Here is a 23996-nt window from a genome sequence, read left to right as displayed (position 1 = left end):
TTAACCTTCAGGAATACTCAACAGAATATATTTAACTGTACCGCTTATTGTTCCCATCACACCCGATAACTGGGTTAGGGTAAGCACTGCCCAAGAAACTTCCGACGTAACCAAAGACGCCATGGGTCGTTGCAGCCAAAGCCTCGTTTTCTAGAGACAGAAATGGTGGCGTTGAGGCCGGGGCCTCAGATGGTTTTCCCGTTTGCTTCGTTGTGTGCGCTCAGTAGCTGCTAGTGGAGGAAAGGACCGGTTCAGCCTCCATTTGTCGGCACAGCTTCCCCACTCGTTGGCCTGTGCATTGTCACTGTCTGTGCTCCTCTGTTGAGTCGTTGGCTGCCTTTCCTTGCTAGCGTGGACGCTCCAGGAGAACACGGACCTCAGAGGCTTACCGCCAGGCCCCCCAGCCTCCGATAGTGCTTGACAGAGACAAGGCTCGCAAACGCATTTATCGTTTGGATGAAGGGAAGAGGAGAAGAAGAGAGGGACTAAAACTAGAAATCCGGTTGCATACAGAACACGCAGAAGCTTCTATTTGCTCCGGGTTTTTTCCGATGGGAAGCATCCGTTTGTGTCACCGCGGATGTTAATCTTGTTACCTCGTGTCATATCAGCTGTGAGGGACGTGGGCCCTGTCGTCAGATTGCTGGTCCCACTCCAGTTCCACTCCTGACTAGCTGTGCAACCTCAGTCGCATTGCTTACCTTCTCTGGGCTTCTGTCTGAATTGGACGAAGCCCGTGGGGATGATGTTGTGGCAGCGAGGATTACGGAAGGTGGCACCCGGACGTTGGTTTGCGAGGGCTGCCGTGACAGAGCGCCCCAGACTGAGTGGCTTACGCAACAGAGACGTGCTTTCTCACGGACCTGGAGACTGGAAGTCTGAGATTGTGACGTCAGCAGGGTTGATTTCTGGAGTGGTCTCTCTGCTTGGCTTGCGGGTGACTGCCTTCGCACATGGCCCTTCCTCTTGCTCACACGCTCCTGGTGTCCCTTCCTCTTCACAGAAGGACGCCAGCCCTGTTGGATTAGGGCCCCACCCTTGTGACCTCATTTAACCTTCATTATCTCCTTAAAGGCCCTTTCTCCAAATACAGTCACATTGACCGCTTGGGCTTTGGCATGAATTTCGCAGGTGGGGGAGGGGATCCAGTCCAGTCCATAACAACCTGTAGAATAAGCCGTCATCCCATAAATGCTCAAGAAGTGTTAGCGTACCATCATGAGGGGTCGCCATCATCCTTTATAGGTTCTGAGACCCTTTACATGCCGTACCCTCAGTCGGCAGGCGCAAGGGTTAGGAAGGAACATCCCTGCCCCCTCTTACCTAGAGGTGCGGGGTCCTCCGACCCCTCCTACCGTGTGGGGGCACTGACACGAGACCGCCCGGCCCCTCTCTCACGCCTCCGCTTAGGGTTTCCTGTTCTCCTCCCCTCTCTAGGACGTCACTCACCTTGCGGTAGCTGGGAGCCCGGTGGGTAGAACCCATAAGACTCTATCGCCGCGACCCGAGGGAACAGCAAGTGGCAAAGGGACTTTACTCGTTTTCCAAGTCGTGTGTTTCCAAGAGGCATTTCCTGGACTTGGAGCAACCATTCCATGTTGCCCGGCTGGTGACGCCTCGTGCTGCCTCCTGTGTTAGCTCATGGCACTCGTGGGGCATGGCACTCACCTGGCAGCGCGATGGGGTCCTCTGGGGAGGCACGGGCCCCGATAGCGGCCTGTTGGTTTGTAAATGACCGTGTCGGCCCATCCGGCCGCGCAGAGCCCACGAGGGCCGGCCTCTGTCCACACCGTGGCTACGCTCTGTCCGCGTGAGCTTGCTGATAACGGAGAGCCGTTTGTCCTTAGTTAGGTCGCTTTCCTCTTCCACCTTCTTTACGCTATTGATTTTTGCTTAATAACACCCCACTTGTCCGTAGAAAGTGTAAAGGTAACCCGTGGGGACGTGAGATTTATCAAGACGCGGGCAGGGCGGACTCAGAATCGATGAGGTTTTATTACCCTTGACGGTTCTCCTCAGAATCCTTTGCATTTTGCTTAGCGGGTTAAAAATCCCAAACTGGTGCATAAAAAGTCAAATCCGGCAAAACGAGAGCTGGGGTGGAAGAAGGACAAGTATCTCAAATGCCTACAGGAGTGACGTCAGGAATCCTTCATTCAATTTTTTTTTTTAATCTTTATTTATTTTTGAGAGAGAGAGAGAGAGAGAGACAGAGTGTGAGCAGGGGGAGGGGCAGAGAGAGAGGGAGACCCAGAATCTGAAGCAGGCTCCAGGCTCTGGGCTGTCAGTACAGAGCCCGACGCGGGGCTCGAACTCACAAACCGTGAGATCGTGACCTGAGCCCAAACCAAGAGCCAGATACTTAACCAACTAAGCCCCCCAGGTGTCCCTACGTAGAAAGTTGTTTGGTTGTTTTTGTTTGGTTTTTTTTTGTTTGTTTGTTTTAGTGTTTTTTATTTCTTTTTGGAAGACTGCAAGCAGGGGAAGGGCAGAGCATCTGAAGCGGGCTCTGTGCTGACAACAGCAAACCCGACATGGGGCCGGGACTCACGAACCGTGATCTCATGACCTCAGCCAAAGTCCAGCGCTCAACCGACTGAACCACCCAGGCGCCCCCGACCTAAAAGTTTAAAATCAGAGAAAATGGTTTATTCTCTGGGTATATGGAGGCCACGTGAGAAGACAGGACACTTGGAAAACTACATAAAAAGTTAATTTTTAGTTGTTAACCATGGCGTGGTAGGGATGTCAAATCATACATTCTTTTCCTCCCATTTTCCAAAATTTCCACAATATGGATGCAGCAGGTTGAGGGGGAACACAAGGTAAGCAATTAGAGGAGCGATTACCATTCCACTCACGGTGGAAAGTAATCTACAGTTTGATAGCTTATTTTTTAAAATGTTTATTTATTCTCGGGAGAGAGAGAGAGCGTGCGTGAGCATGGGAGGGGCAGAGAGAGGGACACAGAATCCAAAACAGGCTCCAGGCTCCGAGCTGTCAGCACAGAGCCCGACGCAAGGCTCGAACTCACAAACTGTGGGATCATGACCTGAGCCGAGGTCGGATACTTAACCGACTGAGCCACCCAGGGGCCCGCGGTAGCCCATTTTTTAACTCTGTTTACCAACCTTGCGGCCTGTCTGTTTGAATCAGAAACTAAGGGTTCTCTTAGACTCCCTGGAACACCCCTTGGTTTATTCAACAAATTGGCACTCAGGGCCCCCTCCGTGCCACGTGGTCTCCCAGACCTTGAGCTACAGCGATCACCAAAAGAGCAAAATCCTAACCTTCTCAGAGTTTATGTTCTACAAAAAGAAATAGGAAGTAATTAAATACGCATAGGGTATATCGTCAAGCAGTTGTAAGCTGTATGAAGAAAAACGAAGCAGCAGGATAAAAAGATAAAGTCGTAAGTAGAGCCATGATTTAGACAAGTGCAGTCATGGAGGACTTCTGGAGGAGGTGATACTGACACAGAGAAATTAAGTGCTCTGTGGCTGAAACCCACATTGGCCCTCCTGCCCTACTTCCACAAAATTGTAAATGGACTCAGTATGTTACTTTTAAAGCCTCTGTAGGGCATTTGCCTCTCTTGGTTTTCTGTAAATCAGAGCACATCGTCCCCTGCTCAGAGCCTGCAGTGGTTCCCCATTTCACTAGGAGATATGCCAAATCCCTGCGACAGCATGCAAAGCCCTCTGTGATTTGCCCTCCAGCCCCTAAGTTTGCTTCAACTCCCTGGCCGTACCGCCTCATAACTACCTCTCGGTGACACATCTCTAGGCTCGCTTTCTAGCCCTCGAGCTTGACATCAGCCACTCCCTTTCCTGGAACCCTCTTCCCCCAGATGGCCATCCACATAGCTCCCCTCTTTTCAGGTCTTTGCTTAGATGTCACCTTCTCCTCGAAGCTTACCCTGCACCAACCAGATTTTACATGGCCACCTCCTTCCCTAGGTCCTGCGTGTCCTGCCCCTGCTCTGCCGTTTTCTGTCTTTTGTTAGTTTCTGTCTCTTACCACCTTCAAACGGGCTCTAGAAGTAAGTTGTTTATCGTGTTGCCCTTTTTGCCGTCTGTCTCTTCTCACTGAAATGGAAGTTCCACCAGGCGGGGTATCGGGTCTTGTCTGGTTTGTTCACGGATGGAGCCCGAGAGCCTCCAACAGCGCCTGGCACGTAGCTGATGCTCAGTAAACGTGTGTTGGGAGAGCAGTACGTGCCAACCAGGAGCTGGCTCTCCAGGTTCACAGCATTTGCTTTATTCGCTGTTGCTGGTGAACCTCCCAGTTCTCTGATCCCCCTTGTTTATTCAGCTTTATGGTCCATGAAACTTTATGGCCAGTTATTTAAATAGGCAATAACAGATTATGTATATTTATGTAGATGGGTGCTAAATACTCCACTTTCATATAGTGGCTTTTTAAAAAAACTTTTAACGTTGATTTATTTTTGAGAGTAGGAGAGAGAGAGAGAGAATGCAAATGGGGCAGGGGCAGAGAGAGAGAGGGAGACACAGGATCTGAAACAGGCTCCAGGCTCTGAGCTGTCAGCACAGAGCCAGGCGTGGGGCTCGAACTCCCAAAATGTGGTGAGATCATGACCTGAGCCGAAGTCGGACACTTAACTGACTGAGCCACCCAGGTGCCCCGGCGTATAGTGGCTTTTATGTGTTAAGGAGAAACATATCCTGACAACAGTGAATGGTTTGGCCGTTAGTAAAATGGTGATGATATTTCTCTGACTTAGGAAGGATCTCAGGAGGTCACCTGGTGTCCCTAGTGTTACTTTTCTAAAATAAAGATGAAGCAGGGGAGGCCACTTATTACCTTGTGGAAGGGTACGCGGCCAGTGGGCGTGCACTCTTAAAACCCCCGCCTAAGACTGTGTGTCCTCCGTTTGGAATTTACAGGAACACCGAAAAACTTTGTTGTAACATGTTGCCAGTTGGTAGTCAGACGATCTGAGTAAGTCGTGCTGTTAGCGCCATTGAAAATAATCTCTGCAAAGAAACATAATGCGGGATTTAAAGAATGTTAGGGTCGGGACACCTGGGTGGCTCAGTCGGTTAAGCATCCACCTTCAGCTCAGGTCATGACCTCACAGTTTAGGAGTTCGAGCCCCCGCGCCGGGCGCTGTGCTGACAGCTTAGAGACTGGAGCCTGCTTTGGATTCTGTGTTTCCTTCTCTCTGTGTCCCTCCCCCGCGCTCGCTCTCTCTCTGTCTCTCTCAAAAAAAAAAAAAAAATTAAAATTAAAGAATGATAGGGTTATTAGTGGCGATTGTAGTGGATTTTCCCGGGAAACCTCAGTCCTCCCTCAGGGTCACCCTCTCCGTACAGGATGGGCGTGGGATGTATATGGCAGTTGTCAGGGGGCAGGACAGGGAAGGGAGACCACCTCTCTGCTGTGGCATGATACATCGCACCTGCATGGGACACACATCCACACCCTAAGGGGGAACAGGGCACCAGAATGTGCAAGCAGGTAGCTCAGACCACAGCAGCTCTCCTGGGAGTCTCCACGGGGATCCCGCCGAGACCCCGGGAAGGAGAGGGCCCCCCAAGGAGAGGAAGGAAGAACAGGGGGCACGTCAGCAGAACGGACTGGGAGCATCTCTGCTGCCCACTGTGTGCTGGGAATTAGAGATAACATTTCCCAGCACATAACAGAGTGCCCCGAAGTGTGCTCTCTTCCTTCACTGAGTGAGAGCGACATCGTGGAAGGTGTTATTTTTCATTATAAACACAAACAGAAGCTCCCTGAAATGGACAACTCTTTTATGCAAGAGGCTGCGTTTTCCCTTGTCTGGCATTCCAGAGAGAAAGAGAGAGAGAGAGAGAGAAAAGCCTGATATTTACATTAAAAGGTCCTCGTATTTTAAAAATAAAAATTCTCCAGCGGATCAGAGGAGACCAAACTGTAGTAGGCTCAGCCCTTCTTAAGTCCCGTGTTTCTCTGGTAACCCCGGGTGCGTATGCTTCCCAAGTCGGAGTTTGTGGGAACCGCTTTTCACAGCCTCTGCCAGGCACCGTTAATGTGTCACATCCTGAGATGTTCCCCGTGCCTCTTGTAGAAGTGGCATCTTCCGAAAGCTGTGTGCAGAGTAGCGGTGTAGACATCAAAGGAGGGTTTTCCTTCAGTATCAGCGACATGTAATTGCCCTCCTAGCACCTCCGAGCCCAGTACAGAGGAGTTTGCCCTAGCAGTTGGAAAGTGGTTTAAACAATAAAGAGAATGCGCAGAAGTTGTGATCAAAATTCTCTTAAGTAATAAGGTTCTTTCAAAAAAAAAAAAAAAAAAAAGCCACCGTCCCAAGCCAGAAAACTACGGAAATTATTATTACAGCCATGAGCAACTATCCCCAGTACATGTACTCCTCCTTCGTGTGCTTGTTGATTACCTGTTACATTGCAGGTGCCATTCTGGGCACCGGGAATACTAAGGAGAGACAAGCCAGACTCCCCTGGCTGACAGAACCCACAGTCCTAGGAGTAGGGTTCAGGGACTCAGCAGTCAGGGCAAGTACAGGATGTCTGGGGGCAAGGGAAGCATCACCCACCCACGTCTGGAGACTTAGGGAGGGCATCTTGGAAGGAGGGGTATCGCAGAGGAAACCTGAAGTGTGATGAGATTTATCCTAGGGAAGCTGGATGGGTAAGGGGAATGTCAGAAGGGGAGGAACTAGCCCCCGAGGAGACACCGAGCTGGGGAAAAGGGAGGGAGACAGAGTGTGTGTCCAGCACGTCTGTAAGACGAGGGGGCGTTGGGGCAGATCACGCAGACGGGAAAATGATATTCATTGTTTGTGCTTTATCCTGAGAGCAATGAGGGGCTTTGGAAGGGTTTGCTGCATGATCGGATTTGCAGCCTCATCGCTCTGCCTATAGGGAACCAGAACTTGGAGGGAGCCCAAGACATGAGTCAGGGTGGCCAGATAGCGACTGTTGCCGGGATCCAGTGACCTGATTGCGGGGGTGGGCAGAAATGGGAGTGGCTGGGGGAGAGGACAGACTGAAGAATTAGAGGAGATGGAATCAGGAGGGTCCTGATTTCGGAGAGTGAAGGAGAGGGGGTAACCGTGGCAGCTACTCAGGATTCTGCGTTGGACAGAATCTGCGAGCAGATACAGGGACCATTCACCGAGCTGGGGACCCAAGACCCAGTGAGCTTAAGACACAGAATATTGCCGTGGTTTGACCACACTGGGTGTGAGATACCCAAATGTCTAAATAGACTACTAAATATACAGATTGGAAAGCTCACGAGAGAGATCTGGGTTGGAAATGCAGGTTTGGAATAGTCGTATAAATAAATGGTCGTTAAGTCATGTGAGTTGACGATAGCTCTGGAAGAAGTTGGAGTAGGGGGACATAAATGGTCCTGATAGAAAACCCCATGGAACCCCCAACATTAAATCATCTAGGAGTAAAGCAAAAATGGCCTGGGGTTAAGGAAGACCCTCAAAGACTGAGAAGTGGACAGAAAAATAGGAAATAAACCAGAAATGTGTATCAGTATGGAAGCCAAGACAAGGGGCAGTGGTTTGGGGGAAAATGGTCTGAAGTTTCGAATACAAACACGCCAACTAACATAGGGTCCAAGAAGTGTCCTTTTGATTATTTTTATGCTGTTTAATTGTAGGCTTTTAAATGACCTGTGAAGCCAATGCGCGACCAACAGGGTGAACGTTAAAATGCTTCTGTTTTCCGTTAACAAAAACTTAAGGAGGATGAAGCGATAAGCAAAATCAGACCAACGGTCTTTGTGTGTTTTGTCCTCTATGGTATTCCTAATGCCTTGAGCAATGCTTGGCGTTTCTTGGTGCTTATTTAATACTTTTTGCATGAATGAGTGAGTGAGTGAATGAATCTCCCATTACAAAGCCCAGTAGTAGGACAGCTCTGAGGCTGGTTAATTCAGCAGTTCAATAACATGGCTAAGGGATGCCATCATCAGGCTGGACGCTTTGTGGTAACAACATGGCTGCACTAATTCCAGCATCACGTAGAGACATAGTGTCTGGAGGGAAGAGTTAGCGAATCAAGGGGCGCCTGGGTGGCTCGGTCGGTTAAGCGTCCGACTCTTGGTTTCAGCTCAGGTCACGACATCATGGTTCTTGAGTTTGTGGCTTGTATCGAGCTCCATGCTGCCTGCATGGAAACTGCTTTAGGTTCTCTGTCTCCCTCTCTGCCCCTCCTCAACTCACTCACTCACTCCCTCTCTCTCTTTCTCTCTCTCAAAATAAGTAAACAAAATTTAAGAAAAAAGAAAAGAAAGCCCTTCCTGATTTGCCTAGGACTTGCGTAGATGTAGACAAGTAAGCATTCAGCCTCGATCCCCATGTAAATATCTGCAAACCAGCAACACTCAGCTGGGAGATCCACACCCAGGATCCTGGTTCCAGCTCTCTCGTCTTCTGGGTATACAAGGCACAGGGAAACTTTTCATCTCCCAGGACTCTGCTTTCAGAATGCAACCCCAGGACCCTGACTGTTCCATCCCCTCCGGCAACTCTCAGTTTGTTCTCTGTGTTGAAGAGTCTCTTATGGTTTGCCTCCCTCTGTTCTTATTTTTCCTTCCCTTCCCCTCTGTTCATCTGTTTTTTCTCAAATTCCACATGAGTGAAGTCCTATGATATCAGTCTTTCTCTGACTTATTTCACTTAGCATAATCCCCTCTCGTTCCATCCACATTGTTGCAAATGGCAGGATTTCATTCTTTTTCATCACTGAGTAGTGCTTCATTCTCTCTCTCTCTCTCTCTCTCTCTCTCTCTCTCTTTCATTTGGGCTCTTTCCATGCTTTGGCTGTTATTGATAGCACTGCTATAAACATTGGGGTGCATGGGCCCCTCCAAATCAGAATTTTTGTATCCTTTGGATAAATACCTAGTGCTATTGCTGGGTTGTAGGGTAGTTCTATTTTTAGTTTTTGGAAGAACCTCCATACTGTTCTCCAGAGTGGCTGCACCAGCTTGCATTGCCACCAACAGTGCAAAAGAGATCCTCTTTCTCCGCATCCTCACCCAAATCTCGTTTTCTGTGTTGTTAGTTCTAGCCATTCTGACTGGTGTGAGGTGGCATCTCATCGTGGTTTTGATTTGGATTTCCCTGGTGATAGGTGATGTTGAGCATCTTTTCATGGGTTGTTAGCCATCTGGATGTCTTGTTTGGAAAAGTGTCTGTTCACGTCTTCTGCCCATTTCTTCACTGGGTTGTTTGTTTTTTGGGTGTTGAGTTTGGTAAGCTCTTCTTCTTAGATGGCTGCCTTGCCCCAGTTGCCTTCCCTTCACTGGAGCCTAGACTCCCCCTAGTGCCACCGGGAGAGCTGAGATTCCGTTGTGAGGTTTTAGGACTTCTCCGAAGGCCGTGCCCACCTCTGTAGCTCTTGGCTGCCGGTCTCAGGGCTCCTGCCATCCACACGTGCCCCAGAGCGTGTCTTCACTCGCCAGCCCTCTCTTAATTTCTCTGAAGGAAATATTACCCATCAAACTGACCACTTACTGCCATCTGGACCAGGTTAGCAACATCATTTTACCTTCCTAGTTCTGGAACTGGGCTCACTTTTGGATATTCATTAGGGCCATTATGGTGATTTTCAAGTGGGTTACGAGCAGTGCAGTTCAGTCGACTTTTCAACCATAACAGAAATGTTTGTCATCATCTATCCTGGCCACCGCAGCAGCCTCCAGCCTCGCATGGTTATTGAGCACTTCAAGTGTGGCTGGTCTGACTGAGGGGAATTGCATTTTTTATTTTATTGAGTTTTAACTAAAAGTAGCCACATATGGCCACGGGGTGCCCTTTTGGAGAATCGAGCTAGAGAAACAGAGCTACTTAGGTAGAAGCCGCTCTCATTTCCCTCCCCAGCTCGAGTCATTGAGGATTTTTTTTAAATCTCAGCTTCTAGTTCCCACCTGGCCTGCTCCAGTAACCATGCAAGGCCTTTGCACGGCACGGCATGATTCTGTGAGAGTCACGTGATTGTATAATAGCATAGGAGAGAAACGGTGACATCCCATTCATTTTATATTCAATCCCTGCCCCAGTTGCATTTTTTTTTTTTTTTTTTTTTGGTTTCCAAATGCTCAGGAAGAGCAAGATGGTAAATCCCCTTCCAGCTACAAACCTTGGGGCCCGAGTCGTTGTTTGGAAATAGTGGTCGGAGCCATGATACTTCATCAGGATAGATGATGTAAGAACGAGTGGGCTTTGGCATGAAGATGGGGGGAGAGGCAGAGTTATACCCAGTACAGATATAAGAAACAGCTCTGGGTGGGGAGACACCACAGCAATGACGCAACCATGCATTTGCTGTCCCGGCCAGCAACTGAAAATCCACATGAGCTATAGTTGGTTGACCATCAGGTCCAGTTCAGGCAGGAAACGCCGATAAATCCGACAGAAAACAGCTACAGAGAAGTGCAGCCCAAACAGGCTCCCCAAGGTCTGTGCCCCTTTTGTGATAGGAAGTCATTGCACCTCATGTATTCAATGGTTTAGGCAAAGGCCTCTTAATCATTTTAAAATAGGATATCAAGTCCAGACCAGTAGCAACAACACAAAAGCGAGGTGGTTCTCCAAGCACAAAAGCATGCGCCGCTCCATTCCATGTATGAAATTGTCCAGAGTATCACAGAACCAACTAGATTCTGAGATTGGAATACATCGTGTACAGATTTGCAAGGTGATAGGTTCAAAAGGACTCTGAGTTACGAAGATGCTTGTATCGGACAAAGGAGCCTCATGGCTTTTGCAAAATTGTTCCTCTGTATAAGCTGGCCAGAATAATCCAAAGACTTCTAGCTGTAAGCAGAGATAAAGTAGAAGATTCTTGTAAATTCCTAAAATACAGGTTCCCCGATCCTACAGACTCCTGAAGTGTTTGTCTTAAGTCCTGGTGATACACAGAGACTTTTAAACACACATGCTCAAAATGACTGGTCCATGGTGGAAAAGAAAACCCACCAGAAGAGAGAGAGAGAAGAGACTCTAGGGTTTTTTTATTTTGGCAAAGAAGAGGTTCAAGCCTTTTTAAATGCTCAGGAATCCGGTGCATTCGTTCCCAAACAGGCAGTGTTTAATAGGAATGTATTTCTTGCTGTGTATGTTTAAAGTTCTACAAAATGTTATCTGTAGCACCGTTTAGTTAAATTACAGCTATTCCCTGAACTCAGGCAAACTGAAGAAAATAATCTCCAACGAAAGTTGACAAATGCCAGGGGAGCCATTTCTGACTTCTTAGGTTTAAGGCTTTTAACCTTTCAATAAAACCCTTAGATAAATTATTTCTTAGCTAACTGTTGCTTGGCAGATCATCTGACCAGGAGAGCAGCTAGTGGCTTTGATTTGCAAAGATCTAAAAGGCTATTGGGATTAACGGAAGCTTTGCCAAAAGCCTCTATGTTGTTCTAAAGTGAAACCTTTGTGGGTTTCAAAACAACGGCTCTACCCCCTTCATGGGCGGATTTTTCCTTACTCTAGTGGAAAAAAATTATCAATGTCAAAAAAAAAAAAAGATGTTGACGAAGTCTGTGGTTCGTGGCTTATTAATATTAGGTCCACCACCCGAGAAACACTTCTTGGAAAAGCGCCTTCACGTTGAACTCATCAGCCACTCAGTGCAGGTGCCTTTTTGGGTCAAAGAGCACGTCTGGGGAGCTAGAATGAGAACATGGCATAGACTGAACAATAGCCCTGGTCTCAAAGGGGAAAAAGCAGGAAATGCTTGCGTTAGGCTCCTCGTACGTACGTGTCTTCACAAAGGTAATGATTTGCTGTAATGTACGTAGCTTCGCTTTTGGGGTTTGCTTTAGTGACAGCCCTTGGGGACCACCGGTACGTGAAAATGTGTTTGAATTTTCACAAGCTGCATGTATAGGTTCTACAAGTTTGCCTTAGCAACAGTGATGCAGTTTACTGTTCCTCCTGTTTCCAGCCTGAAAGTGCTACATGATCCTTCTCTTACGCCGTCATTTTTCTTTCCCCTTGACGCCTAAACGTAGTCACCATTTCATGATGTCATCCACTTTTCTTCTCTATTGTGTGTCCTTCACAGTAACAGAATTGGAATTCTAACTATGACATCTACATGACTTATTTATAAAGGATTGCTACAGTGTTCTTTTGCCATCCTTAAGGAACTAAAATTTCCAAATAAGTCGTTTTAAAAAAATTTTTTTTTTTCAACGTTTATTTATTTTTGGGACAGAGAGAGACAGAGCATGAACGGGGGAGGGGCAGAGAGAGAGGGAGACACAGAATCGGAAACAGGCTCCAGGCTCCGAGCCATCAGCCCAGAGCCTGACGCGGGGCTCGAACTCCCGGACCGCGAGATCGCGACCTGGCTGAAGTCGGACGCTTAACCGACGGCGCCACCCAGGTGCCCCACCAAATAAGTTTTAAATGAGATCACACCAGGGGCGCCTGGGTGGCGCCGTCGGTTAAGCTTCCGACTTCAGCCAGGTCACGATCTCGCGGTCCGTGGGTTCGAGCCCCGCGTCAGGCTCTGGGCTGATGGCTCGGAGCCTGGAGCCTGTTTCCGATTCTGTGTCTCCCTCTCTCTCTGCCCCTCCCCCGTTCATGCTCTGTCTCTCTCTGTCCCAAAAATAAAAATAAACGTTGAAAAAAAAAATATTTTAAAAAAAAAAAGAAAAGCCTTCTCTTCCCTTGAGACTCCAGACTCTTCTCAGGTTCTGCAGGGTCCGATATTAGGACTCTTGATAAAGGCTCGTGTAGAGGAGGTCATTAACGGGCCTGACAGCTTTCTACTCACGCCCCCCCCCGCAAGCCTAGACCTCACATCAGCCCACCAAGAAGAAAAAGTCTGAGTCCTGGATCAACGCTCGCCCAAGGTGGCCAGGGAACAATGCAGAGTAAAGCCCCCAGTGCTCACCATTGGGGGTAGGTTCACTCCCCCTAGTGGAGAAACAGGGACCTAGCTATGAGCTCACTGCAGAGAAGAAAGGGTAAGAAGCCAGGCAGGAAAAAAAAAAAAAAAAAAAAAAAAAAGAGGGCTTAGGGGAAATCAACACATTCATAAGAAACCAGAAGTGTGAGGAAGGGGTTCTTCCCTCCAACAAAAACTATTATTTTTTTATTTAATGTAACAAGGCACCACACGATTGGTGTGTGTGTTTACAAATGTAAGCACCTTTACACAAAAGAAGTTAATGATCACTAAACTCTCCTTCTTGTCTTGCCAAGTTTACACCAGAACTTTGCCACCCTGCATCCGTATTTCATTTTGATTTTCTCCTGAGCCACGTGGACAAGCTGTCCTCCATTCCTGCTTCTGTACTTGACATTATTTCAGACCCATTTTTTTTAAAAAATGTTTACTTTTTGAGAGAGAGAGAGAGAGAGAGAGAGAGAGAGCGAGCGGGGGAAGGGCAGAGAGAGAGAGACACACACAGAATCCTAAGCAGGCTTCAGGCTCCGAGCTGTCAGCACAGAGCCCGACACGGGGCTGGAACCCACAAACTGCAAGATCACGACCTGAGCCGAAGTCAGTGGCTTAACCGACTGAACCATCCAGGTGTCCCCAGACCCATTTTTTTAATGTCTGGGCATCACCCACATGGCCATTTCATTTGCGTTTCTTTCCTTCCCAGCAAGTATCTGCATCTCACAAGTGGCCTGTGGAACACTTCCGTTTGTTTGTACAAATACTCTTCGTTCTTGGAAGAGTCGGTCTTTTATTAGCCGTGTTTGGCTCATGTTTCTCCACGACACTGCTCTTTTTCTTACATTTGGTGTATAGCTTTTTATTTTGCAGATTGAAAATCAAAAAGTTTTGTGAGTCAGTCAAAAGCTCTCCATCTGGCTTCCCTCTTACACAATCTGAATAAATAAATGTGTGTGCATATTTATTTCTACTATTCTAGTTTTGAAGTTTTCTTTTTTTGATCCATGTGAAATGTGTTGCCGTAATGGTTCCGTGTATAGGTATAAAGCAATTCTTTATTAAGTATGCTCCGTGCCTAGCATGGAACCCAGCACAGGACTTGAACTCATGACCCAGAGATCAAGACCTGAGCTGAGATCACAAGTTGGACGCTTAACGGACTGAGCCACCCAGACGTCCTATAAAGCAATGTTTTTACACTCAGAGTCAACTATTATTTATTAAGTAAAGATAAGATGTCTTATCCAACTAGAAATACATTTTTAAAAATTTTGCTTAATGTTTATTTTTGAGAGAGAGACAGCATGAGCAGGGGAGGGGCAGAGAGAGAGGGAGACACAGAATCCGAAACAGGCTCCAGGCTCTGAGCTGTCAGCACAGAACCCAATGCGGGGCTCGAACTCGTGGACAGCGAGATCATGACCTGAGCTGAAGTCGGATGCTTAACTGCCCCAAAAACAAAAAAAACACATTTTTTAATGCATCTTTTGAACCAGTCCTCTGGAAGGCAACTTATACGTAAATCTTAGTTTCAGAACAGTAAAGAAAAATTCCACGTGAGAGGAAATCCTCCCGAAATCTGTGGCCTCCTGGGTTCTGAGCACAGGTCTTCTGTCTCCTTTCTGCCCTTCTTTTTCTTCATCTGCTTCTCAGGGTTTGACTGCACTCTCGCTCCTTTTTCCCACCTCGGATGCTGGTTCCTCGGTGCACCTACGTTTCTGCATTTCTTTGCGTTCTCTTTAGCAACTGACTCCATGCCTGGCTTACGAGAGGGGAGGCAGGGCGGGCTGTGGTAAAGCTCCAGGGCTTGGGGGTGGGGGGCGCAGACGGGGCAGGGGTTTCTAAAAGTACCATAAGGAGCTGAAAGCCAATTTCTGCCTTACAAGGTCGTGCTGAGCGTTTGCAGGGTCTGGTTTCTGCTGCGTGTTGTTAATTACAGACTCTCGACAGATGTTTGTCAACTGAATGAATGCATTCACTGACCCCTCTCCCTCCACTCTCCTTGATTTGGTGGTTAACCCGACTCTACCAGCACCTTCCTTTCTTAGGTCTCACAAGGGGAAGAGGAGAACACGGCTGGCACAGTTTCCGTGGCCAGTTCTATACCTTCGACCCGCTGCTTTCTGCGTCTCATCTTTCAAGATTTATGACCTTGACTTGCACTCACGTCTGCCTCATTCTCTCTGCCACTTCTGTGACCTGATTTTCCCTTGTTAAATATGTTCGCATCTGGCTCACATTTTAACTTTCCACTCTGCCTTACTGCTCTCCGCAGTCCCATATTCCTTTGTGACAAGTTCATATTCGTGATCCATGGTTAGACAATGCAGCCTCCTGCTTTCTTGTCCTCTTTGCGGTTTAAACCAACAGCCTCTCTTCCCCATTTGCGGCATAGACAGCATTTCCTGCCCTTGGGGCATCGTGACAAGGCGCTGTTGTCATTCCAGGCTCCTTTGCCTGTCTGATTCCTAACCTCCAATCGTCTCCAAGAGTGGAACCCTGACCACCAAAGCAGCTCCAGCATCCCCCAAGAACTTGCTAGACGTGCATACCCTCCATCCCACCCCAAACCTTCTGGCTCAGAAACTCTGGGGCGGAGTCTAGCCACCTGCTTTAGCCTGCCTCCAGAAAACCGCTGATGCCGGAGAAGCACCGCCTCGACCCCTCTGGTCTCATGTGCCTTCCACCTTCTCCCTGTTCACACTCCTCATTCTGGTAGGAAACTGCTGGGCACTTGTTGTGGGCCATTTTGAAGACCATTATTACAGATAATTTTAGAAGATCATGTAAAACATCAAAATAGTTTCTAACGTTCTATAGAGCAATGTAATTTCTAATATTATTTCTAATATCTAATATTAGTATAAGGAGCAAACTTTTTCTCATCCATGATAACAAGAGACAGTGATGTTCTGAATAGGGGTACCTGGGTGGCTCCATCGGTCAAGAGTCTGACCCTTGATTTCGGCTCAGATCTTGATCTCATGGTTCATGACTTTGAGCCCTGCATTAGTGCAGAGCCTGCTTGAGATTCTCTCCCTCCCTCTCTCTCTCTGCCCCTCCCTTGCTCACTCGCTCACTGTCTCCCTCAAAATAAACAAACATGAAAAAATTTAAATAGATGAAGGTACAAATAATCCGCAAGACTCCTGTTACTCAGGAGGGTTAAGTTCTTTCTAAAAAAGAAAAACACTTTTTCTCAAAGGGCCAGTAAAGAGACTAATAAATAGTGCTGGTAAATAGAAAGGACATGGAGAGTTATATATTCTTCAAACTAATCAAATTTGGAATCACTGAACATTAGGAATTCCCAGCTAGATACTGAGATATTAATACACATGAATTTCATCTATTGGGATCTCTCCTAAAAGGGGAGACTTCCTTTTTCTTTTTTTTTTTTTTGAGGTTTATATCGTTTTACTTCTGAATGCTTCTTTACAATTTAACCTTTTTAAAACCATGATTTGTATCATTTAATGAAAAACCATTTTTTAAATTTAAATTCAAGTTAGTTAAAATGCAGTGTAGTCTTGGCTTCAGGAGTAGAACCCAGTAATTTGGGGTGCCTGGGTGGCTCAGTTGGTTGGGTGTCCAGCTTTAGCTCAGGTCATGATCTCATGGTTTGTGAGTTCGAGCCCCGCATCGGGCCCTGTGCTGACAGTTCGGAGCCTAGAGCCTGCTTCAGATTCTGTGTCTCCCTCTCTCTCTGCCCCAACCTCCCCCACCCTCAAAAAAAATGCATTTAAGAGGGAAAAAAAAAAAAGGAGCCTGGGGATTCATCTCTTACATATGACACCCAGTGCTCAGAAACTTCTTACTAGTCATGGCTCCGGAGGCAAAGGAAATAAAAGCAAAAGTGAACTCTTGGGAACTCATCAAGACAAAAAGCTTCTGCACAGCGAAGGAAACAATATTTTTCCTTTTTTTTTTTTTTTTTTAAGTAGGCTCCACACCTAGCATGGAGCCCAACATGGGGCTTGAACTCATGACCCTGAGATCAACACCTGAGCTGAGATCAAAAGTCAGAGACATTCAACTGACTGAGCCACACAGGCGCCCCTACAAGAGGAGAATTCTAATGACAGAAAAGACTTTATGCAGGGAGGTTTCTTCTTATCATAAAACACTAGAAATCCCTTTACGACCAGCCATAGGGAGATTGCTAAATAAATGCCAGTTTATTCATCCAATATAATCAGCAAGATGATAATTATGCAAATTCGAATGCTTATAATAGTAAAAAAAAAAAAGGACAAAATCTGATGCATAGTAAGATTACAACTATGAAAAATATGTACAGAAGAATAAACTGTATCTGTTAGGGTGGTGATATGATCAATGTCTTATTTTTAATTTTTTTAGTGGAAATGCATATTTGGAAATTATGACAGTGGAAGTCCCAAGATCGTTCCCTCTCCAAAGTGGTTTGGGCCTTTGTGACTTAGCAAAGGTACCTTTAATCTGTGGGGACCTAAAGTTTTGGAGAGTTGCTGTGTCCCAAGGAGTGCTTCTCCGTTAACCAGCCACGCCTCCAGCACTAAGCCACCTGCCTTGATGAAACTGAGATTCAGAGAGTCTAAGGAATCCAGTTGTGTTGTGTCTTTTCCCCACTTCTGTTTCTATGGTTCTTTTTATCTGCTACAAAGGCACAGCAGTCATTTGATTCCACTGTTGCCCCAAAGAAGCAGAACTTGGCAATAGCACTGAAACCCCTCCTCCTCCAGTTCTCATACCCAGGACTTTCATTACACTGGAAGTATCAGAAGTCCAAGTGGTTTCCTAGAGATGCGTTCAACCGAACGGCAGCCGCGTCACTCATTATTCCACCACCTGGGAACCCAAAGCAGTCCTACTTCCCACGGCATCGGTGTGAACATGCTACATTAAAGCATGTTAAGGGGACTGGGGACCATCCCCTATGGGACGGCAATGCGTTAACTCACCCCCGCAGCCCTTCCCTCCTGAAGACTCTCGGTTCAGCTGTGTACTTCCCATGGCCTTGGCCTTACCGTCTACACTGCTCTTCTCTCATTAATGAGGAGTAGCCATCATTTGTTAATTACAATGATACTAACTACTCTACCATTCCGGGCATACAAAATGGCCAAATGAAAAAGAAAGGGGGGGGGGAGCCCCACAATCTTAAAGCATGTCGGTGCTTTATATCATCTGCTTTGGGTGATTTTTTGGTATCCTGTGTTTTTCTACATTTATCCAAGATTCAGGTCAAATACCCTATGTCCTTGAACCGTATGCTGCTGAAACCTTTCTGTCTGTAGATTACGTTGTTGAATGTACATTTCATCAGGCCAATGCTAACCCTGGGGGAAGGGGGCAGGCAAGACTCCTTCACCACTGCATATTGTTGCGTATAAAAATCAAGCCTTGGGAGGAGCATGGCCAAAGAAAAGGATTTATTGATACAAGATTAACCTTGGAGTCACTTCGCTGTTTCATTTCTACAAGTAAATCATCTTTTTTGCAGTTGTAAGGCAGGTCATTGCTTTGCGGGTTTCTGTGTTCCTGACTAAGCATAACTTAACAGCCTTTCATCTGGATGTTTATTCATCTTACTGGAACAGCTTTCAGTCCTTTTTAAAAATTAATTTGACTTTAATGCCTAGTTATTTAGGACTCCCCTGGGCTAGGATGAAATCACGCTGGGGGAATTTTGATTTGACAAATGGCCATTGTGCGGGAGCCTTTGATCCTCAACCATGTGTTAACTGGCTGCCTGCCCCTTGCTTTGAGGGAGCTTAAAGCAAGATCAAAATCTGCTCGCCCCCAAGGTGTGATCACTGGTGGACACTGGGAGAACTGGGGCACTTCCCAGCATCCTTAGGTCACTGCTGCCTTGTAGTTTGGTCTGAAGCCCTCTGAGTGGTCACCACTCTATCCCTTGTAAGGTTTGAAGAAGGTGGGACCCTCCCACCAGCCAGTGAGGATTGGTCTCTATTGTCAGGAGGCGAGCCTGGGGTGGGGGGGGAGCTTTGAGCCCTTCTAAACATTTATCTACCTGGAGAAATGGGGTGTCAGCAGGAGGAAAGAGAAAAAAAAAGGATGAATTTTGCTTAGAGCCTTAGAGAACCCATTCTTCTGGTATTGAGCGGTATAGAAAGCCCTTTGTTCCCTAAAGTAGGAATTCTTATTCCTGGTTTTCCAGTCTCTGAGGGCCTGCTCAGGTTTTCCAGGCTTTCCAAAATTATGAAGAAAAGTATATTTTAATTCACTTGCATTAAAAAAAAAAACAACAACACACTAAGTACGGTGATTATGGTTAGAAAGATGGAGAAGCACGCAGGCAATTTGCTAGAGGTCACCGGAAATTGCTGCCCTCGTGGTCAGATGCCAGAGGTCTAAAATTAAAATGAGGGTCTGCAAAGCAAAAGAACAAGTGTAGATTTTGCATCCTGCCCTTGGTAAAGATTGTTCAGAAACGTTTAGACTCAACTAGCAGATTCTAAATGTCGCCCTTCCCCGGGAGGCAGGCACTGTCTCACTGCGCAATCTCCTTCTCGCACTTGCAGACGGGGAGCTCTCCATATCCAATGAAGAGGATTCCCTGGAAAACGGACAGTCCCTGAGCTCCAGCCAGCTGTCTCTGCCTGCCCTGTCCGAAATGGAGCCGGTCCCGATGCCCAGGGATCCCTGCTCATACGAGGTGCTCCAACCTTCAGACATCATGGATGGGACAGGTAAGGCCCTTGGTAGAGTTGCAGAACAGGTCCCCGGCATGTGGCGTTAGGGGCCTGTAGCCTGGCCGGACTTGGGGTTCTGTTTTGAGCCACCTTGAGCATAAGAATCTCCTGGAGGTGAGGACGCAACGGCCCCATCAGGACGTATTTACACTTACTGTCCGTCCTATGGTTTTTCAAAACCTTTTTTGTAATCTTAATCCCTCCCCAAAAGACATCCCCTTTGTGACACGGAGGAGTTAAAACGTCAGTGGTTTGTTTCTAACGCTCGTTTCCGTTAAGCTCAGCGAAGGAATCCTATACTCGGGCACGGTTCCTACCTAGGTCACGTTTGTAAAGCCCTAGCACGGCCTTTAATCCCAGGCTCGGTATACAGCCCAGCTACTGACTGTATTACCATACACAGTCAATGTGTTAATTGTCTGTTCGATTGTATGCAACTGACTGGTTAACTCGCATGCTGCTGACAGATGATGTTTGGTACCATTGACTGTCACTCGTTCCGTGGCCCAAAGCCCTCTGCGTGGTCAGTACCTCCTCCCTGAGAAGGTTTGCAGAAGGTGAGACCCTCCCGGCAGCCAGTGAGGACTGTTCTCAGGAGGCGAGCCTGGCGGAGGGACCTCTTGGAATCTCCGGAGTGTGGCTACGAAGGCCATATCCTTTTTCCACAGCACAGGCGAAGTCTGCCATCAGCACAGCTCCGATGGGAGCAAGAGAGAGCTGGTGTCCCAGAGTCCACGCCAGGCTTCCCCTCGGGACCTGCTGAGTCATGGCTCCATCGGTGTGTCCGATGCTGACAATAATGGCGTCCCTTGCGAGAGGGGGACAACCGGGGGCTTGTGAGGGTCACTTGCAGGGCTTTGATGCGGCAGGGGACACTGAGTCACATTCCCCCCAGGCTGAGGAGAGCTTTCCGACTGTAGCAGTGATTGTGTCTCTGATCCAGCCTTCCTGGCGACATGGGACTGACACAGAGTTGACTGTTACAGGGCAATCTGTCATCTCACTGAAACCAGAGTTTCGGTCTCACTGGCCAGGCTGCCATCACGGGATGAAGGCCCCGTGCTAACCCCCCCGGGACAGCTCTTAACTGGAGCCAGTCGGGGTCTCCCGTGGCGGAAAGGAAGAGTGACGCCCGATGCGGAGCAAAGAGAAAGAGGGAAAACCGAGTAAGAAGGCCACAGTTCTGGCAAGTGAGGGGAGAGAGGAAGCGGGGAGACAGAAAGGCGTTGCCTTGGTGCAGTCTCTGCCTCATCGAGGTTCAGGGGAGCCCCTAAAACTGCAAGGTGCCTACAAGGCTCCGGAGCCGGGGGGAGCAGCCGCCCCAGGCCTGTGGGGACGCCTGGCCTGGCGTCAGCCTCTAGGCTGTCTTCGTTCCTTGGCGTCCCACACGCCGGGAGACCCAGTGGGCAAAAACCAGACCCCAGCATCGACTCTCTCTCTTCCTCCCAGCAGAGGGCAAACAGGCCCAAAGGAAGATGCCAGCATTGGTTTGGTTCATTCAGATGGGGCCCTTTGTCCCTGGTCCGCTGCACCTGCCATCTGTTGATTGTGGCTGTGGCCCCATGAGTCACACTTCAGAGCACTCACAGAATTTGTGGCATAAACGCCCAGGTGGAAGCGGTGAAGCTTAGGATAGTTCTGAGAAAATGTCCTCTGGCTTCCCCTCCCGCCCTCCCGCCTCTGCCTTTCTGCCTTTGCCTCCCCGATGTGTCCCTCCACCCACCCCACCCCCTCGCTTTACCCTTTAACTCTCCGCCCGTACGTGACAACGTGGAACGGGTGTGCTCTGCTGTGTTGGTCACCCACGTCCCTGTCCTGTGTGCCCCCGCCGGCCCCACCTGCGCTGCGTTTGTGTAATGTCACCTGTGTGTCATGTGGTTGTCCCCTCAGTGTCTGAAGAGAGTCCCTCTGCCAGTGAGTCTGGAGCCCTCCTGTCCCAAGATCCTTCAGCCAAACCAGTGCTGCTACTGCCCCCCAAAAAACCTGCTGCTTTCTCTGGAGACCATGAGGAGACCCCAGTGAAGCAGCTGTCCCTTCTCAAGCAGCCCCCCGCCCTGCCTCCCAAACCCAGTGCCAGGATTGCCAACCACATAACAGGTGAGTCAAGATGTCTTCTGGAAGCGTCCAGCCCTGCCTTCCCTTCATGGGATGATCTCTCGCGCTCTCTCTCTCTTCTTATCTGAGGCCCGTTGCGCCTCTTCGGTGAGGTTGCTCTGTGGGGCGTTTGGGTGTTTCCACGTCCACGCGGTCACGACCTGGGTTTGTGTGTTTCCGTCAAGAAGCATTTGACGTACACCCTGCCGGCCGTATGCCAAGAGCCTTCGTCGTGTGTACCTGTGAATATGTGCGTTGGTATTTGTGTGACTGATTCACGATTATTTGCCCGTCGAGGTGAATTAGCCTCAATGTCAAAATCTTGGCAAAGACGAAGCGCAGTACCTCGTTCCCTTCATAATGAGTTTGCCAAAGCTTTCGATTTTTTTGGTCTCTAAATTATTGATCTGAAGCCCAGCCTATTTCCTTTATTAAAATTCATGTCTGTGTTGTTTGTTCTGTTAAACAAAAACAAAAACAAAAAAAGGCAATCTACGAAGTATGGTGGGAAGTACTCTTCCAAGAAGAATGCGTTCAGGAACGTTGTCCTAAGATGCTTTTTATATATTCATGTTTAAAGTGTTGGTGAATGTCCCCCCAGTTACTAAATTGGGCATCACAGGATGTGCTAGTGATTGGGCATCTAGTAAGGACTGCATTGCACATGAACGTGAATGGGATACTGCTTTCTGATTTAAAGTTGCGGCTTTTAAATTAAAGAGTAAAGATTTCAGGGGGTTGTTCCTCCAGCCTGGACAGTAATGCCAACCTGATCGGCTGCCTTTTTGCGATGAGTCCGGTGTTTTTCGAAATAGTTTCTGATTGATCTGTGTACATTTTTGTGAGATGTGATGGGGATGGAGGAAGGGAAGAATAGTCACCTGGTTTACACTAGAAAAGCTGATTGTTTAAGAAAAATCGGTGCCGTTAAGAAAGATCCTGCCGGGGCGCCTGGGTGGCGCAGTCGGTTAAGCGTCCGACTTCAACCAGGTCACGATCTCGCGGTCCGTGAGTTCAAGCCCCGCATCAGGCTCTGTGCTGATGGCTCGGAGCCTGGAGCCTGTTTCCAATTCTGTGTCTCCCTCTCTCTGCCCCTCCCCCGTTCATGCTCTGTCTCTCTCTGTCCCAAAAATAAATAAACGTTGAAAAAAAAAAAAAAAGAAAGATCCTGCCGTTGCAGGAATTCTGCAAGAGAGGTATGCCTAGACCCCGTGCTTCCTAACTCCTAGTCCAAGAAACGAAGGCTATTTCTGTGATAGAAAGGTGTCGAGTCCTAATTAAACACAGGGTTGAGTCAGACTACTCTATCAACGTACTAAGTCAGATGTTTGTGGTTTCAAAGAGCAGATTTCCATTTAAAGGAACCCTTCCATTCAACACCTCAGTAACACCTTAGCCCGGTGTCCCAAAAGGTAAATGCATAGAAACCCACAAAGGAGAAGGTACCCTCATAAGCTTCCCCGCCGAGAGAGAACCACTGTCCATTCATCTGTCTGTCTAATAAAAACCAAATGCCTGCTCTACATCATCTCTTATCATCAGCTTTTTACACATGGCATGATCTCTTGTGTACTGGTTGTCCTGTTCGTAAATACTCCACAATATGGTGTCGTTAGCTGCTCGGTGTGCAGTGGGATTTGCTTGTCCGTCCCTCATGGGCTCTCCCATCATCTGTTGTAAAAATCACAGCAGTGAACATTCTCAGCAGCATACATAGCTTTATAAGCATCCGAATTTATCCTGATTTATTTCTAGAATTAGAATTACTGATTCTAAATCTAGAAGTCAATGGTGTGGCTCTTAAGAGCTAGCAGCTTTGACGGTTTGATGCCAAATTTCCCTGAAGATTAAATATGGCAAAATAAACTCCTGCCTATAGTTCCTATTATTCACCAGCTTCTAGGTGGAACATTGTGCTAGGTATCAAAGCAGATGCAAGTGAATGAAAGTTTAGTGGATCTATACACATGTGTATGTGTGTGTATGGACACACACACACACACACACACACACACACACAATAGGGTGCTGAAATAACTATTGTCAGGAGTATCCTTTGGAGTTCAATGTGATCTGAGAAAAGGGCATAGAAAGGCTGAAGCTTGAGCTGACCCTTCAAGCATGAAGGGCATTTATAGAGAATGAGACGAGAACATTCCAGAGAAAAAAGGCCCTGGTCAGAAACCCAGAGATGGCAAGTGCTTCGGGTCTGTGATGAGGTGGCCAAGCTGGGGCAGAGGGTCCTTCTCAGGATGTATTGAGAAAGGGCTCCCTAGGTAAGGCATATGAGCATTTAGAT

The 23996-nt window shown here is 47.7% G+C and overlaps 1 protein-coding gene across 7 annotated transcripts in view; it reads left to right on the top strand.

Moving 5' to 3' along the window:
• The window catches only part of PHACTR1 (phosphatase and actin regulator 1), a 567248-nt gene that overhangs the window by 457172 nt on the left and 86080 nt on the right, over positions 1–23996 (top strand). For 6 of the 7 annotated variants that reach the window (XR_004343598.1, XM_030314831.2, XM_030314829.2 and 3 more), the window contains 2 exons: positions 19433–19600; positions 21494–21700. Coding sequence is in view for 6 of the 7 variants with exons in the window: in XM_030314831.2 (XP_030170691.1) it covers positions 19433–19600; positions 21494–21700 (375 nt within the window). In the remaining variant the exon portion in view is untranslated. The remainder of the gene's footprint in view (positions 1–19432; positions 19601–21493; positions 21701–23996) is intronic. The other variant, XM_030314832.2, reaches the window with a different exon arrangement.

Source organism: Lynx canadensis, chromosome B2 (assembly GCF_007474595.2).
Source record: "Lynx canadensis isolate LIC74 chromosome B2, mLynCan4.pri.v2, whole genome shotgun sequence".
NCBI lineage: Eukaryota > Metazoa > Chordata > Mammalia > Carnivora > Felidae > Lynx > Lynx canadensis.
Note: the sequence above shows the minus strand (reverse complement) of the source record. Positions and strands in the feature narration are given on the sequence as shown.